At 41.7% G+C, this 18,763-nt stretch overlaps 1 protein-coding gene across 19 annotated transcripts in view; it reads right to left on the bottom strand.

Annotated features, from left to right (window-relative positions):
* The window catches only part of LOC139368237 (microtubule-associated protein tau a), a 41,523-nt gene that overhangs the window by 13,488 nt on the left and 9,272 nt on the right, over positions 1 to 18,763 (bottom strand). For 2 of the 19 annotated variants that reach the window (XM_071106906.1, XM_071106912.1), the window contains exons 1-8: positions 15,662 to 15,899; positions 15,345 to 15,527; positions 12,261 to 12,389; positions 11,713 to 11,835; positions 10,662 to 10,685; positions 8,499 to 8,536; positions 8,163 to 8,291; positions 218 to 281 (exon numbers count right to left, since the gene is read on the bottom strand). In XM_071106906.1, the coding sequence (XP_070963007.1) occupies positions 218 to 281; positions 8,163 to 8,291; positions 8,499 to 8,536; positions 10,662 to 10,685; positions 11,713 to 11,835; positions 12,261 to 12,389; positions 15,345 to 15,510 (673 nt within the window). In that variant the 5' untranslated portion in view covers positions 15,511 to 15,527; positions 15,662 to 15,899. Of the gene's footprint in view, positions 1 to 103; positions 122 to 217; positions 282 to 8,162; positions 8,338 to 8,498; positions 8,537 to 10,661; positions 10,686 to 11,712; positions 11,836 to 12,260; positions 12,390 to 15,344; positions 15,528 to 15,661; positions 15,914 to 18,763 lie in introns of those variants that run through there. The other 17 variants (XM_071106907.1, XM_071106909.1, XM_071106911.1 and 14 more) reach the window with 16 other exon arrangements.

The following is an 18,763-nucleotide window of genomic DNA, read 5'->3' as shown; positions in this document are numbered from 1 at the left end:
ACAGTTATTGCAAGGCCAGTGAAAGATCGTACAAAGAAACAACTGAAGGCTAGTCCTGATTAAACTAATGGGTTCAATAAAATGAATACATTTTTCGATTTACCTTTGTTCTTGCCACTTGCTGTATCACAAAAATAAACAGCATACATTAGGCATAATCAGAGGTTTGTCAATAATGCTTTTTGTGCTGCACATTGCAGGCTAGCTAGCTACATACCTGGAGCTGGGGTTTTGGCGGGAATCTTGGTTCCGGGGGCCTGTGGCCTAGCACCGCCCAAAGTCTTTACAGCCCCAGAAAAATAAACAAAGGGTTGAAAAGGACATTAGTGACAAATTATCAACCAACATGCTCTTGATTGACTGGTTGATCCATCAGCACTCTTGATATTGTATTTTTCGAATATGAAATTATACTTTTGTTTCTAGCTAGTTACCTAGATTGCATTGCCTATTGACAATGTAGCTATTTTTTATTTCACCTTTATTTAACTAGGCAAATCAGTTAAAAACAAATTCTTATTTACAATGACGGCCTACCCCGGCCAAACCCTCACCCGGACGACGCCGGGCCAATTGTGCGCTGCCCTATGGGACTCCTAATCACGTCCGGTTGTGATACAGCCCGGAATCTAACCAGGGTCTGTAGCGATGCCTCTAGCATTGAGATGCAGTGCCTTAGACCGCTGCTGCACTCGGGAGCCCGTAGCTAATGCTACTCCAAGTGTATTTAGATAGATAAGTTATTATGAATATAACCCTCATATAACCCTCACCCTTCTGTCAATCTGGATACGATTTAAGAGCACTAGCTACCCGAAATGTGGCCTTTAGCCTTGACTGCATGCTGAACGTGCATTCAGAGCCATAAAACAAGCTTTATTTTAGGGGTCAATTGCAGTCCTTTAAACATGGAAAAATGCATGCCAAGATTATATAGCCTCAATGCATAAGTGCAGTATCATTCAAGTGGCTTTCAATATGGACAAATAGCATCGGCCTCAGACATTCATAGCGCGACACTAAGCTTGCTTCAGCTAACTACCATCCACAATGTACAGTATCTGTAACAGATGGCAACCCCCATAGGAGTTGGTTATGCACCATCACTGCAGCCTTGTATACATAATTCATAGTACTGAAGGTGTGACAGTGAAACTGTGCAAGGGCTTGTTTCTCGGAAATGGCCGTGTTGTGATTGATTGAGGCACGGATCAGAGTTTCAGTATACAGGAAGTCGTTAACATGGGCTAACGAGTTACTCACTGGCATGGCAAGATGGAACACACTTCACTCTGCTACTCTTAGTGAGCATACACATCTACTCTGGACACACTCAAGGCTGTTCTCACCCTGCATCATAACTGGCTACAGATATTCAACAGACTGTCCCTCTAAAATGTGACATACAGGGAGGAGGAGACTCATTCTGGAAGTGCAAAAGGTATAGGTGGGCTAGCTGACAACGTCACGAAACCTATGCGCACGCTTCAACGGGGCAAAAGTCTGTGAGTTGTTGTGATTCTGGATGGCCAGATGGCTACCAACAACGGCAAGAAACTGCAATGTGGGGAATCGTATGTGACTAGTTTCAGCTAGTTTCATCTTGTTCTTGGATAACATGTCTTGTTTTGTGTTTTCACTGACTTCATAGCAATGCTAATATGGCTCAAATTAGCTAGCTGGGTAACCAACAACTGTATCAACAATTTTTCAGCCGTTTATTGTCATGCAAAAGACTGCCGGTCTCATGGTAAATGACAGTTAATTAACATAAACATATTTAGCATCACCAGGCCTCCACACAAGCCGCTGATGCACCATTGCAACATCTTCATTTAAAAAAGTATAATAAATCAATTGAATATACAATCACAACAAATCCATGATTTATTTTAGTCAGGTCTAAATAAACATTATGATTTGAAGAAAATGTATTTCAGAATATGAGTTGGCCTACTGTATGTTATCTGGCAATGCACCATGTCATAGGCTGTAGGCATGTTCATTTAGCTGACAATCTATAAGCTATAAGTCCCGTGCCATTATTTTATATTAAATCGTTTAATAGTGAGAAGAATATAGAAAGGATATTTTTCCCATTCTGGAGCGAGTGTACATATTATGTCAGGTGTAATTTGAAACAGATCCTATACGCTAGATTTAGAGTTATTTGGCAACTTTAGGTGTGAATGACACAAACCTTACAATGTCTTAGATATCAAAACATATTTTTTAATGATGCGGGGTAAGCTACTTCAGTTTTATAGGAGAGCTGTGCTTAATATGAGCAGATGAGAAATAAATATAAGAACACTTATTTCACTTCAGGCAATAGGCTCTCCAAGCCTGTTCCTGCAGCTACCCAGTGCTTAATTTGGGAAACCAAGTGAAATCTGTTTTCGCAATGAAACATATTTCACTAAACTGTTGACAGCCCCTCTGTGTGCCCGAGAAAGGAATAAAGGAGAGAGGAGATGGAAACATGGTGGTGAGATATTCTGTATAGGTGAAGGTAATGTGTAACCAATTAATTATGAAAATATAACTGATAGCCGCTCTGCACAATCAATTAACCAACAGCATCACCTAGGGCTATACTTTCTCAGAGACTAGGGGATAGACAATTTGGAGCATAGTATAAGGTAACCAGTCCATCCAGTATGCATAATAATACAGTCCACACTCAAAGGCAATTACTCAAATTTGTTTCATTTTGGAGTATGGGCTAGACTAATCATGTACCAAAGACATCTTAAAGCAGATTTGTTTTATGTTCTGCCATGGGTAGTTCGGGCTTGGGCTCATAACCCTATGCATAAGCTTTGATATGCGTATGAGTGTTTTGAATTAATCATCACCTTAGAAAGCGCTGTCCATTTAGTTACTACACGGAAGGAACCCAAACCGCTGCGGGCGTGCGCCATCGTGCATACATTTATTTTGTCCCCCTACACCAAAGGCGATCACGACACGCAGGTTAAAATATCAAAACAAACTCTGAACCAATGACATTAATTTGGGGACAGGTCGAAAAGCATTAAACATTTATGGCAATTTAGCTAGTTAGCTTGCACTTGCTAGCTAATTTGTCCTATTTAGCTAGCTTGCTGTTGCTAGCTAATTTGTCCTAGGATCTAAACATTAGGTTGTTATTTTACCTGAAATGCACAAGGTCCTCTACTCCGACAATAAATCCACACATAAAAACGGTCAACCGAATCGTTTCTAGTCATATCTCCTCCTTCCAGGCGTTTTCATTGTTGAACTTATATGGTGATTGGCATCTAAACTTTCATAGTATTACCACAACAGTTCATCTTTCAATCACCGATGTGGGTATAACCAATGAGGAGATGGCACGTGGGTACCTCCTTCTATAAACCAATGAGTAGATGGGAGAGGCAGGACTTGCAGCGCGATCTGCGTCAGAAATAGGAATGACTTCTATTTTAGCCCTTGGCAACGCAGACGCTCGTTGACACAAGCAGTGTGGGTGCAATAATTGAATAACAGATTCCTAAATGTATTTTGCAACGTTCACGCACGTGACGCGAGCGGTGTAGTCAGGGTATTAGGCTTAGAAACAACATCCAGAACAACCACGTTTTACTCAGTATCAACCTGCTGTTGAACTTTTTTCTTCAAAATGATTATCACATTGAGGTGAGTTTTGAATGCATGATGTGTTGATGATGTGTTTGATGTTATTTTCGATAGCATTTCCATTGATGTCAAAATGGTTAGAGGGACAATAGAGCCCTGAGTACCAGGCCATTAGGACCCGATGGCCGTTTGCAGGTTGGTACTACTAAAGTATGTCCAGAGTGCATAAGAGATGTTCGGACTGAGTTGTCATCATCATTCTCCTCATTCTACTGGTCCTTCTGTACGGCTTCAAACTTAAGGATGTCTGTCCCTGGATCCAACCAGGACCGGATCACTAGTCAGAACTTTGACCAGGACCAAAGGTCCAGTCAGGGTTCTGATCCTTCATATACACCCATCCCGATGCAGTCTGACGATGCTGTGGCTAGTAGCTCCAATAACGAGATTGACATTGAGATTGAACATGGAAGTAAGACAGCAGGGTCTGGTACAGCGACCCGGTAAAATAAATAGCGGGGGATACGGCGGTAAAACGTGAGCCTACCACAATTAATACAACGTGCCCAAAAAAACTCATGGCTATTACACCATTACAGCAGGTCAGCCACATGACAAATTAGCGGATTGACTGGAAACCGGGTGGTATACTCTCCAAATTGCATTGTGGTTTGAGAACACTTACATTTTGTCAAGGCAGAGATGAGTGGCCGAGACTAGCATGCAGACAAGGCGGAGATGAATGGCAGAGATCGAGGCGCACGTGGACAACTGTGGATGCATCAATTCAGGCTACAAGTGTAGGCCTAATGACAATGCCAGAATTTCATTACACGTAGGTGTTTTGTAACAGATGTCTATTTTCATTCATCAAATTGCGAGAGCACAGCGCATATTTGAGGTTTGGATGCTGAAATAATTTTGAGAGTGAGCGAATGTGCGTAGGTGGCCTACAGGAGCTCCTTTGCTAAGTGATTGTTTGACAATCAGATGAATACATAACTGGTTGTGTTTATGCCACATGAAAAGGCATAGGCAGCGTGTCCCTAAAGTAAATTGAATTCAATTGCCAAGATTATATAGCCTAGTTAACTTACTCCCGTCTATACAGAAATACATACAATTTGAAATAGGCTACTCCACCAGAAAGCATTATTTGGCCACAGAGGATCATTAGCTTCTGTTTTAAACCGCATAGCCTACAGTCAGAAGGGTCTGCAATTTGCGCAGCGCGCACTGCAAATACCAAATAGATGATTGTTAAGTCTGTCAGTGGCAAGCAGCGAGACCCCTCCAGGCCAGGCATATTGCAATATTTAAAAATACAATCACAGAAAAACTCGAAAAACTTCAGGAAGCAAAAGTCTATTGCTGTAAAGGGATGACAATGAAAAGATTCAAATCTGTTTTTTTAGTTCAAAATTAAAATGATTTACTTAATTGAGCAAACAGTAGCCTATTTGCACCAGAGGAGAACAGCAGTGAGCATGCATATTCACTGTTTATCATTAAGTCAGTGCCACTTGTTCGTTTTTTGACAATAATTTCCTCCTCCGGGTTAGATGGACTTCATATTGTATTTATGTGTCCCCCGTCTCGTAGGCCGATTATATGGATCAGACATCATTTTTATTGATCTGTTTGTCAGTCTGTCACATTGTATAAATGATTGGAGACAGGCGCATGGGACGGGCTAGTTGCAGCGTGGTCAGACGGGCTATTCCCACTGTCTCCATTTAGGGTTGGTTATTCTGTCATGTTGTATAAATGATTGGAGACAGGCGCATGGGACGGGCTAGTTGCAGCGTGGTCAGACGGGCCATTCCCACGGTCTCCATTTAGGGTTGGTTATTCTGTCACGTTGTATAAATGATTGGAGACAGGCGCATGGGACGGGCTAGTTGCAGCGTGGTCAGACGGGCCATTCCCACGGTCTCCATTTAGGGTTGGTTATTCTGTCACGTTGTATAAATGATTGGAGACAGGCGCATGGGACGGGCTAGTTGCAGTGTGGTCAGACGGGCCATTCCCATTGTCTCCATTTAGGGTTGGTTATTCTGTCATGTTGTATAAATGATTGGAGACAGGCGCAGGAATTTGTAATAGGGGGGGTTTAATACTCCACCCAAAATATACAACATGCCATGAAAAGGCACGGGGACGAAGCCCAAAACAAACACGTATACAAAAACACAGGGATGTAACCCAAACAAAAGAGCGAGGTAAAACCTTGAATAAATACATGGAACGAGACCCGCAATCCACTACACGTAACGAGACCCGCAATCCACTACACGGGGCGAGACCAGTAATAACAAATGCACAACAATACATGGGGTGAGAGCCGTGATAACAAGTGCACAATACACGCAGCACGAAAACCAAAATAACAAAGCACAGGTACTCACAGACCAACGGACATGGGAACAATAACCAACAAGACAATGGTGAACAGAGGGCACATATATACAATTACTAATCAGGGGAATAGGAATCAGGTGTGCGTAATGAGACAGTTCAGCCGGCAAAGTAGACCTCTTGATCTGGTGCACTGGACCTGGTGCACGGAAAGAGCAACAGTACTGGGGGAATCCGTGACAGTGTCAGCAGAGTAAGCTCCCCTGTAATTTTTGTAGTATTGAAAAAAAATGCATGAGCGCACTTGGGTGTCCTGTACCAGTAAGAAATGACATTAAAGAAATGTAAAATACTAATCTACTTTCACCCCTGTCTATACATCAGATTGAACTATTGTACAAAAAAATATTTAAAAAATAAAAAGGAGTAACCTCCCTCTCCAATCTACTCTACAGTGAGAGCTGCAGGTCCCCGAGAGACAGGTTGAGACCAAGGACAGGAAGTGGACACATTGACACAGGCACGCACACACATGGACAAACACATATGCACCACACACACACACGTACAGTTGAAGTCGGAAGTTTACATACACTAGGTTAACTGTGCATTTAAACAGCCTGGAAAATTCCAGAAAATTATGTCATGGCTTTAGAAGCTTCTGATAGGCTAATTGACATCATTTGAGTCAATTGGAGGATGTATTTCAAGGCCTACCTTAATACTCTTAATACTCAGTGCCTCTTTGCTTGACAATCAGCCAAGACCTCAGAAAAAACAATTGTAGACCTCCACAAGTCTGGTTCATCCTTGGGAGCAATTTCCAAATGCCTGAAGGTACCACGTTCATCTGTACAAACAATAGTATGCAAGTATAAACACCATGGGACCACGCAGCCGTCATACCGCTCAGGAAGGAGACGCATTCTGTCTCCTTAAGATGAACGTACTTTGGTGCAAAAAGTGCAAATCAATCCCAGAACAACATCAAGGGACCATGGGAAGATGCTGGAGGAAACAGGTACAAAAGTATCTATATCCACAGTAAAACAAGTCTTATATCGACATAACCTGAAAGGCCGCTCAGCAAGGAAGAAGCCACTGCTCCCAAACTGCCATAAAAAAGCCAGACTACGGTTTGCAACTGCACATGGGGAAGAAATGTCCTCATTTGAAGAAATGTCCTCTGGTTTGTTTAAACAAAAATAGAACTGTTTGTCCATAATGACCATTGTTATGTTTGGTGGAAAAAGGGGAAGACTTGCAAGCCGAAGAACACCGTCCCAACCGTGAATCCCGGGGGTTGCTGCAGGAGGGACTGGTGCATTTAACAAAATAGATGGCATCATGAGGTAAGGAAAATTATGTGGATATATTGAAGCAGCATCTCAAGACATCAGTCAGGAAGTTAAAGCTTGGTCGCAAATGGGTCTTCCAAATGGACAATGACTCCAAGCATACTTCCAAAGTTGTGATAAAATGACTTAAGGACAACAAAGTCAAGGTATTGGAGTGGCCATCACAAAGCCCTGACCTCAATCCAATAGAAAATGTGTGGGCAGAACTGAAAAAGCGTGTACAAGCAAGGAGGCCTACAAACCTGACTCAGTTTCATCAGCTCTGTCAGGAGGAATGGGCCAAAATTCGTTGTTCTTCCTTGTTGTGGGAAGCTTGTGGAAGGCTACCCGAAACGTTTGACCCAAGTTAAACAATTTAAAGGCGATGCTATCCCACTGGGAATGTGATGAAATAATTAAAAGCTGAAATAAATCATTATCTGTACTATTATTCTGACAATTCACATTCTTAAAATAAAGTGGTGATCCTAACTTACCTAAGACAAGGAATTTTTACTTGGATTAAATGTCAGGAATTGTGAAAAACTAACTATGAATGATGTATTTATGTTTAGCAAATAGCAATACAATTGCACCTATTAAGAATTGAGCAATCCAGAGTGTGGGCCCCATTTAATCTAATGTATATTTTGAAAACCTTCAAACACACCCTTACAATCATAAGGGGTTACAATCGAAAAAAGGCAAGACTGGGAGTTAGTGAGTGTTGGCATCAGTTAATGAACAGGGAAAAATGCTGTTTGTTAGGTGGCGGTAAGGTCTGGCCTGCACCACTATCAGCCGTATGCAGGGGTGCATGGGTTGTACCACTCTCAGCCGTGTGCAGGCTTGTGCCATACTTACACGGGACTGTCTGGCCCCTACACTGCTGGCTCTAGTGGGTAAGGAGGTGGGCCCATTTCTGGTTCTGTTGACTGGGGAAGGTCTTTTAAGGCCAGATGTGGGTCTAGCTTTGGTGGCAGTTTTGGTTGTCTTTGTATGATTGGAAGCAATGAGTGTAAAAAAATTGTTTGAATACCTTGAAAGTAAATGAAGAAATGTCATAAAACAGGCATGGATTCACATGAGTTAAAGGTTCATACTGATAAGGAAATATGATTTCAAATAAGTTTTCAATGACAAATTAAGAAGAAATGTGTAGCATTGTCCATGTGTACTGCTATGGGATACGTTGCCTACCTTCTTATCAGCATTGTCGTTTTCAATCTTTGCTTGAGCTGTGGAAGAAAAAGGGGAAACAGACATTTAGCATATTGGACCCTTCAGACAAAAATATCTATTGCCCTTTTTTTTTTAGCTCACCGAGTGAACAAACTTCGAGAGGCCATTGACATGTTTCTTTGTATGTATGTGTGCATAGGGAAGTGGAGACCAAATGAAAGACAATCACAAAGATGTGGAACTCTCAAAAACATGCATAGTGACTGTAACACACAGGACTTGTTGACTGGAAACACTCAAAGCATTTGTGAGATCCGTAAACCGTAGTGGATTTTGGGGTCTGCAAGGCCAGCAGAAAGAACAACACAGACAGGAGGAAACAAAAACAAAGGGAAGGGAGGACGACAAGCTTATCCTCAGCCAAACGTGAAGTTCCATAGCGCATTTTCAGGGGAGCGAATGCTGCATAGCATACGGTAGCTGTTTGGTAAAATAAAGAGGATGAAATTAACTGAAGAAGATTTAGTTTGGGATTTGGTGAATAGAACTGCAAACAGACCTTTGTATATAGCAACCGGGACCAATGACTTTCTTGCGGGAGAACTTTGGGGAGTTTTCTGGAGTTCACTTGTGGTCTTGGTGGACTGTACAACATCTCTCGTATTGGGATCCTCGACGAAATCAGGTATGGACATATAGCTTGCTCCTTCTAATTCTAAAACAGGGTTAATTACACCTATGTCAGATAGTACTGTTGTCAAATGTTTGTCACTATCAGAAGACACCGTGTTTCCATTGACCTGTGGCTCTATTTGTCGCTCCAGCCGGTTGTCCACATCAAACTGGGCAGTGTCCTTTAAAGCTGATGAGACAGCGTCATGTACCTCCTGGAGATATTCTGAATAATGTCTGGGGCTTCTGTCCACTGGTACAGAGTTTTCCAGAAAAAAGTGGGAAGAGGATAGACTGTGAACCGGAAAGGAATCAGGGCTTCCTGGCACAAACTCCTTAGATCCAGTATTAGAAGCAGCAGCAGCCTGTTGGAGAGACTCGGCATAATCGAAAGCCAGTCCTTGTTTTTTGGCTTCTTTTGAAATCCTTAGACTCTGGTCTTCATCTACCCACAATCTATTCTCTTCAACAGAGGTGAGGTCCTCAAAGGCTGTGCTGCGGACTAAAGAGGTGCCCAGCGGATCGCTCTGCCCAGAGGAGCACTCAGGTGCATCAAGACTGACCGCTCTCTGAGAATCTGGACTGACCCCCCTGGCGGATGGGAGGTCCCCTCTCCCCTCTGACCCCTGGGTATGGTCTCCAGAGGTCCATAAAGAGTTACTCAACTTCTTCCCAAAGTCTCCCCCCTGTGCCCCCTCTGAGTCTGCAGCTTCAGAGTCCAGAGAACAGAAAGCTCCCAAGATCTTGAAGCCAAGTCCTGCCCCAATCTCTGTGTCTTCAGCAGCTTCCGATCCATTAGGCGGCGCCAACACAAATCCACTGAGGATTCCCACACCAGGTTCCTCTAGTTTTTTGGAAAGGCAGATTTAATTGTGAATTTATTCCAGTCGTTTCCGTCTCCCCGTTAAAATTTTATTTGAGAAGAAAAGAGAAATTAATTTGACAGTGAACTACATAGTCATGATTTGGAGAACACCACAGAAAAGTACCAAAAAATAAATGTTTTTGTGTTTATAATGGTGTCGTGAAAGAAGTCACAGGACGCTCTCTGCGTCTGTCCAGCGGGTATGAAAAGTGCGGAATGGATAGAATGGCTTTATAAAATGCACATAACAACTTACATTAACATTCATGACGTAAAGATGGACAAAATGCTTCACAACTGGATCAATGGAAAAGATTGACAACAGATGACTATGAGACCAATGTAAACATAACTGTGAGATGTGCTGGGATGATATGCTGTGATACACACTGAATGGTGCATATTTAATTCCAAAATATGCCTTTAAAAAAATACGTCTAATTATGCTGAGAACTTTTAAACAACCATCATATTCTTTTAAACATGTATCACAGCAGTTTATATTACCGTATTATATTTAGTAGTATGGCACCAATAGTATTGTAGCAGCTATGGCTAATATCATAAAATACTGATCTGGACTTTACCTAAGATATACCCAAAGTGTTAGCAAACATTGTCCACTGTGTGATCGACTAAAATACCTGTTGAGGCTGTTCCTCCAGTTGCTGTTCAAACACGGTGAGGCAGTGCAGAGAAACAAAAAGAGGATCCAACTATTAGGTCTTGTCAAACACATTACATGCTACAGTGCATAACATCCAAAAGAACCACGCAACTGCAAAGACAGCAGAGCAGCCTAGAATACTTGAAACCATGCATACCGTTTTTTTGGTTAATGCACAAAAGCCACAGCAACTCATCTTTCCCTCTGCCTTTTTCACATACATCAAAACAAAGTCATTTGATTAAACAATCCATATCTAAATCCAGCTGTGTGTGTGGGTGGTTATAGGTATTGCTAGACGTTGGGAGATGCTGAGCCTGACACACTGTTTTCATTGAAAAATCATGGTCCAACATGACACCTAGCCTGGTTTTCCTTCTGGCAGCACAGCAACTGTGTTCTCCATTAGTGTGGCATCCTCCATATCTGAAGGCTCCTGATCTGTTCTAACATATCACAGGGTCCTTTCAACCTGCTGTTTCCCTTTTCTCTTGGGCTATGTAACATGTAACATGGTGCGCAGTGTACTACAACACCCACAATGCTATGTGTAACATATCCGGTTTCCATCTGGTTTCAGAATGGAGGCGTGCCTTTTGATCCCACTGCTGACAGTAATTCTAGTTGAGATACTGTTGCTATGGTATTGTGTATGGACCAGGGAAAAAGTTATGCTTTGTGATTTGTCTGCTGCAAACTTGACCACACACACAAAACCAAATGCACTGGGGGAAATTAATGAGAGAAGTAAGTATTAAGATAATTAAGAATGATTCATAAAAGGGAAAAAAAGGTTAACCCAGAAATGACATTAAAGTAAGCATTAACAAAAGCCAACCAAAACACTAACTCTCTTCAGGTTGTGGCTCTGAAACCAACAAATAGTTAAAACAATATTAAGCTGATACAGTACATAACATAATCATGTTACGTACAAAAGAGGGGCAGAACCAGCGATTAATATAAAATAACAACTTTAGAAAAGTTTAATGCAAAAGACCGTGGTGGTTCTGGTGGTGGGTGCATACCAAGTTGCACCTCCTCCCCAGAGGTGCAAAGGTGCACCTCCTCATCACAGATGCTCTCCAGTTCAGAAATCTCAGACTGTGGTTCAGTCAACCTGTGCTTTGGTCTGGCTTCCTCAGGCTCCACTGGGAGAGAAATGCACACTTTAGGTCAGAAGACCTGGTTGGTCATGTCATGGATTATTAATAAATAACATTCTGCTTTATTATGACAGTTGATCAGAAGCGAAAATCTAAAACACAAGAGCCAGACACAATCAATCAAACTGAGAAGAAAGCAAAGGTTAGTCATATAGTTTGTCCGACATTTGTAAAGGAAAATAAAGTCTGCAAACCAAGAAAAAGCTTTTTTTGGGGTTATGGCTCTGAAACAAATGAATAGTTTAGCAATATTAAAATGATACAAATGAATAGTTTAGTTATATTAAAATGGTATCCTGCATAGAAACACGTACTGCACATAGTGAAGGATTATTTCTTTTTTAAACGGATAGAAGAAACATTGGTATTAAAGCTGAATGCAAAGTGCAGTGGTGGTGGTGGGTGCATACCAGGTTGCACCTCCTCCTCACCAGAGGCGCTAAGTTGCACCTCCTCATCACAGGTGTTGCTCTCCAGTTCAGAGAGCTCAGACTGTGGTTCAGCCGCTCTGTCCTCTAGTGTGGCTTCCTCAGGCTCCACTGGGAGAGAAAGGCAAGCTTTAGGTTAGAAACCTGGGCCGTGTTCAGAAGGACACACCGTAGGAAAGGGAAAATGTTAATGTTTCATATTTGACATGTGCATGTAGCCTGTGCTGTTTCAGTCTGTTTGGTGCCTAATGAACACAACTGCATAGACACATCATTAGTAGATGGCCCCAAGCCAAGCAGTCATCTATCTATGGCCCTGGCCCCAAGTGCATATGGTGTGTAGTACTGAAAAACCTCATCCACATTTTCCACACATCAAACACTGGTTATGGAAGTAGTGAATGTCAACAAACGCTGTGAAATTAAATCCAAAATACCTTTATTTCAACATTTAAACCCAGCTATTGGGTATTATTGTAATGTTTAGTCCCTAAATCCAGGCTTAATGTTGCACCCGTTGACCAGCTCTTTAATTCCCCTTTCAGAGAATGGCGCCTGTTCCTTTAGCTCGCACGATGAACAAGCTTGTTACATCATCAAACAATCATTTGCCAACATATTTCAGCATAAAAAATAAGTGACAATTATTTAAGTTAGCAGTAGTCAGTCTGGCAATGAAATGGAAATTGCTGAAAGGGTGAAAACCATCTCTTTAACCAGTAAGAATTATCACTAATTGCCAATGACATGTTCTCATCTACCACTAAACTACGCAAAACACGCTTGACTCAGTTGGGAAGTCAATATTTAGTATCTACGCTAGATGACTACGAACAAATCACAGTGGTCTCCCGTAACTACTAGTTAGTAGAGTGTACTCACTATGTGCCTTACAGTCGGTGCAAGTACTGTTAAGCCCTGTGTAGGAGCCTAACTCAGAGCGGTGTAGCTTCCTGCTCGTCCGAGTGGCTAGGGGAAGGACGAAGGGGGAGAACGAGTGCACTAGTGAGGGCTGTAAACTGGGGAAAGCTAGACTACGTACTACTTGGGCAGAGCAGCCATTTTGGGGGGCACAGCAGGAATAAAAAGAGAAGGTTATCATCATTGTTGTTGCGCTCGTTGCAACACAACAGCCAACCCCCATTGTGAGAGGTTGGTGACCCCGCCTGTAGTCTGCTAGTACAGCTACTGTGCTCTTCTCTCCTTTCTAGATAAAGTGACTTCAGAAAGTATTCACACTAATTAACCTTTTCCACATTTTGTTGTGTTAGATTTTTTGTTACTGGCCTAAACACAATTACCCCATAATGTCAAAGTGGAATTATTTTTTCAACATTTTTATAAATTAAATAATAATGAAAAGCTGAAATATTTTGAGTCAATAAGTATTCAACCCCTTTGTTATGGCATGCCTAAATAAATTTAGGAGTCAAAATGAGCTTAACAAGTCACATAATAAGTTGCATGGACTCACTCTGTGTGCGATAATAGTGTTTAACATGGTTTTTGATTGACTCTCTGTACCCCACACATATAATTATCTGGAAGGTCCCTCAGTCGAGCAGTGAATTTCAAACAGATTCAACCACAAAGATCATGTAGGTTTTCCAATGCCTCACAAAGAAGGACACCTATTGGTAGATTGGTTTAAAAAAGGAAGCCTGTGTATGAAAAAAAAGGAAGCCTGTACAGAATCAAAAAAATTCCAAAACAAGCAGGTCATTAACCTAAACTCAAGGCCAAATATACCCTGGAGTTGCTTACCAAGACAACATTGAATGTTCCTGAGTAGCCTAGTTACAGTTTTGACTTAAATTGGCTTGAACAGCTATAACAAAACTAGAAAATGGCTGTCTTACAAGTGATCAACAACTAACAGAGCTTGAAGAATTCTTAAAAGAATAATGTGCAAATATTGTACTATACTGGTGTGCAAAGCTCTTAGAGACTTACCCAGAAAGACTCAGAGCTGTAATCGCTGCCAAAAGTGATTCTAACATGTATTGACTCAGGGGGTTGAATACGTATCTAATCAAGATACAGTATATTAGTGTTTTTCTTTTCTTATTTTACCAATATTACAATTTGTCTTCGACTTTGACATTAGAGTATTTTGTGTAAATCGTTGACAATTTTTTTTTACAATTAAATCCATATGAATCCCACTTTGTAAGATTACTTTCTGAAGGCACTGCAATATGCCATCAACGCCATGGGGCAAACCTCCCTGTTGCCAAGGCTTTCCCTACTGTACTGTATCTCCTCATTCCTTCCCTAGTCTTAGCCTTCCATTGACTACCCATTTGATTAATAATGTGCCTTTACAAAAGGTTAAGGATCTATGTACTGTCCTGAAAGCTTGATTGTTTACGGGGATGAATTGGTAACAGTGGTGGTGGACGGAGGCGCAGGGAGCGTTCTGAGGTCCCTGACCCAGATCCCTGTATTGCAGAGTAGGAGAGCGGGAGAGTGCAGCTGCAATCTGGGGACTGAAGGCCCAGTCAAGCATGCCTTGTTTGCTTTATGTAAAGGGATTAAAAAAATAGAACAATCAGAAAGCCTCAGCCTCTTGGCCCATTCATTGCAGAGAATTTTGACTAAGAAATGGCATGTGACTTTAGAGAGAGAGAAAAAAAGGCCATCATTCAAGACATTCATCTAGATTTGGCAGTCTTGGACACGTTTTTGTGGCTAGCATAATGCTTGTTGACTACAAAGCTACCCTCTGCCCACTACGCCCACACAGATCCAATCCGTTTACTTATATAAAGCTATAAAAATAAGCTGTGTAAATTAAGTCATTTGTTGTGTTCTTCTTGACTACAATAAGTAACCCCTGATCACACTTTTCTGGCTCGTGCAGTTTTAATGAAGACATTCTTTTACCCTTCAAGCTCCTTTACACACCCATCCTCTAAAGCTATTTTGGGCCCCGCAGTAGCTATACCCTCAATAAAACATCCCTCTGTTTCTATCTGGAGGTTAATTGAGCAAGCGTGTGCTTTGACGGTCTGTGCTAGTTTAGCAGCCTATTTTACAGGCTGATAGATAGATATAATAGCTGACCTTTCATGGGGCCTTCCCCTGGGCTCCTGTGCCCCAGCTGGACCCCGTTCTCCTGGTGATGCAGGTCGTTGATGGTCATGCCGGCTAAGGAAGCGCTCATGTTGTCCCCGGAGTTGTAGCTGTAGGTGTTAGGGGCGTTGTTCATATAGTCCTGGTGTTGATCCATTGCAAGTCAGGTTCAGGCTATACAAAAGAGCAGAAGAAAGTGCCAAATATATGTTACCCAAAAAATGTAAACGCGCCAGTGGCAAAGGCACATAAAAATATCGGAATTCAGATATGACGTCATCGTTTTAGCGCTTTCCACTTTTACAAACCTCCACTATTGAGCTCACCAGAGAATGTCAATTTCACTCAAGGTGGATCAAGTCAAATTGTGTTGCATTGGAGAGCCTATTCTTCTGAGAGATACAGGTGACTATCGGAATCCAATAGAGATAATCAAGGATGCAAAGGAACTTGCCAGTACCTGGTCCTGAGAATTTGCCAAGTAATTCAATGAACAACCTTTGAAAGTTGAAGAGTCTCTTCCGCCTGACATAAGCCAGTCAGCCAGCAGCGGCTCAACGTAAACAGACACTGCGCCTAAGAAAATCAGGTTATTTATATTCTGAACATGGGTACCTGGTGTAGAGTTACGAGACGAAAATAGTCCCCTGTGCCCATGTGCGTTGTGTCCTAACTGTGAGAACTCGCACTTCCATAAACAACCAGAGACTACCTCTGTGTTTTCCTCCTTAAGATTCACTTAACCTCAATCAGACGGACACTGCGCTTATACTTGTGACCTAACAGAAGTGAAAAGCCACTCAACAGTCAAGCTTGAGGTTTTAGCCAATTTGTTGCTTTATTATGGTTTTCCAGTAACATCTTTCGAAACTATCAAGGACTTAGAGACCAGTGTGTGAGGACATGCTCTCTCCACGGCTTCAAATCTCATAAAATGAGGATTACATACTGTATCAGATTAAATCAAAGCCTATGGTTACGTCAGCTGTTTTTTTTTCTCTTTCTATCGGCTTTTTCATCTTTCCCTCTCTCTCTCACACACCACGCACATTGCTTTTTGATACCCTGACCACAAGCACACACACACACTAGCTCACATGCACGTGCACACACACACACACATAAGAACCACAGAATATAAAACGTAAGTGATCATAAAAAGCGTATTTATTGTCTTGTAAAACTTTTTATTTTTTATTTTTACATCTGAATTCCGGCATCAAGTCATTACTAAACACGATTGCGAATGTGAATTCACAAAATAGCTGGGGGTAAAATTATGAGGATCATTGATAATTATACAACGGGTGGGTCTAATCCTGGACACTGATTGGTTAAAACCGCATTCCAGCTGATGTCTATTCCGCAATTTACCACCGGCTAAAGCTATGACTTGAAATGCCTATTTACTCTGTTCCGTCTCACTGCGCAATCCACTGGTTGTCACATCAGCCCAGTCAGACAATATATAAACTTGATCTCCACTGTAAAAAGCATCTAGACATTATCTCCCATTTTATTTTATACTAGGAATTGGTATTCAATAGCGGAGATTTGAATAAAAACTTGTGGTCTCTCTCTCATTTGCAACATTGTTTCCATATTGAAATTCGATCCCCAGCTGTCCTATTGTAATGAACGTATAGGTTTCGGGAGTCGGTACAACACACACAGGCAGGCAGCTCTTCTCAGACAGTTCAAAATCATGAATCAGCATCATTTCTATGGACATATACAAAGAAATAAAAAACAGGCAAAATGAAAAACAAAATGCAGCTAGTATGCAGTCTTTACAGCTTCAGTTTGTGTAAGGACCGACTCTGGGAGACGAGAAGCAAGTACAGGGAGTGAACATTCAATGAAACAACGGACATGAAACAGAACACGGACAGCGTCTGGACAGGGAAAACAAAATAACAATAATGCTGACACGGGGATGAAACAGAGGAACAGACAGATATAGGGAAGGCAATCAAAACGTGAGGGAATTCAGGTAAGTCCATTGAGGGCTGATGTGCGTAATGATGGTGACAGGTGTGTGTAATGATGGGCAGCCTGGCGCCGAGAGAGGGGGAATGGGTGCAGGTGTGAAAGTTTGAAGTGATTGTGTTAGCTGTGTTGTTGGCTAGCTCCTCTGAACAACAGTGTCCTGACAAGAGCGCACATTTTCTATGCCAGGTGAAATCGCGCATCAGTAGCTCATTCTTACGAACGTATCCAAATATTTTTTACTAGAAAACAGCTTAATAAGCGAATGCAAATGCAGCTACATTGCTGTTATTCTGGCTGCACTGTTTGACCTGACTGTAAGTTAGCTGTAGTTGGCTATCTAGCAAACAAGAGATAAGAACATTACCAGCCAGAACGATTGGGTCGCATCCATACAGAACAAAAAATACTTAACGACTGGGTTGTGTCTGTGGCCATCCGGCTTGGGTAGCAACCCTAGATTTGTGTCAGGATTATCTCGTGGAAGGATGAAACAGTATGAATAAATTCATCTAAATAAATGTTTTAATGAAACTATTTCAATCATTATTTGAATATTTTGGTAACCCACTGTATAAAAGTGATAATGTCCTCGAAGCCAGTGTTTGAAGGATATATTGGCACGGTTTGCCGGCCCGAGACAACACCCATTCCAATATATCCTCCAAACACCGGCTTCTCGGTGTCACGTCCTGACCTAAGTTCCTTTTTTATGTCTCTATTTGTTTGGTCAGGGCGTGAGTTGGGGTGGGCATTCTATGTTTTGTTCTAGATTTTGTACTTCTATGTGTTGGCCTGGTATGGTTCCCAATCAGAGGCAGCTGTCAATCGTTGTCTCTGATTGAGAACCATACTTAGGTAGCCTGTTCCCACCTGTGTTTGTGGGTAGTTGTTTTCTGTTTTGTGTTGTGTCACCTTGCAGGACTGTTTCGATTTTCGTTGTTTCACGTTTGTTATTTTGCATCCAGTGTTCAGTTGTAAGAAATTTAACATGGACACGTAGCACGCTGCATTTTGGTCCGATCTTGAATACTCTTCCTCAGACGAAGAGGAGAATCGTTACACTCGGGCATTATCACTTAATTAGACCCCATTGTTTAAAACCACTGTTGCGTGTAAACCGAATTGTAATTGTTCCTTTTGTATACATTGATTTCTGGAGTAGTATGCACAAGGACACAACAAACAACATGCATGGACATTATCTGTTGAAATCTTCAAATCTTTAGTTTGAGCGATAATGGCAGTGAGAGCATATTTTCCAGGGCGGAGGCCTAGATGGACTACCCTTCTTCCCAATATAACCTACTGTGTGTGGGCCAACACACTATCACAGCCTATTGTGAAATAGACACAAATTACTTCTTCGAAATTTGTGATGTGTATTAGATGGTTTTTATCATAACGTCTTTCGTGTGTAG

Source organism: Oncorhynchus clarkii, chromosome 16 (assembly GCF_045791955.1).
Source record: "Oncorhynchus clarkii lewisi isolate Uvic-CL-2024 chromosome 16, UVic_Ocla_1.0, whole genome shotgun sequence".
Lineage (NCBI taxonomy): Eukaryota > Metazoa > Chordata > Actinopteri > Salmoniformes > Salmonidae > Oncorhynchus > Oncorhynchus clarkii.
Note: the sequence above shows the minus strand (reverse complement) of the source record. Positions and strands in the feature narration are given on the sequence as shown.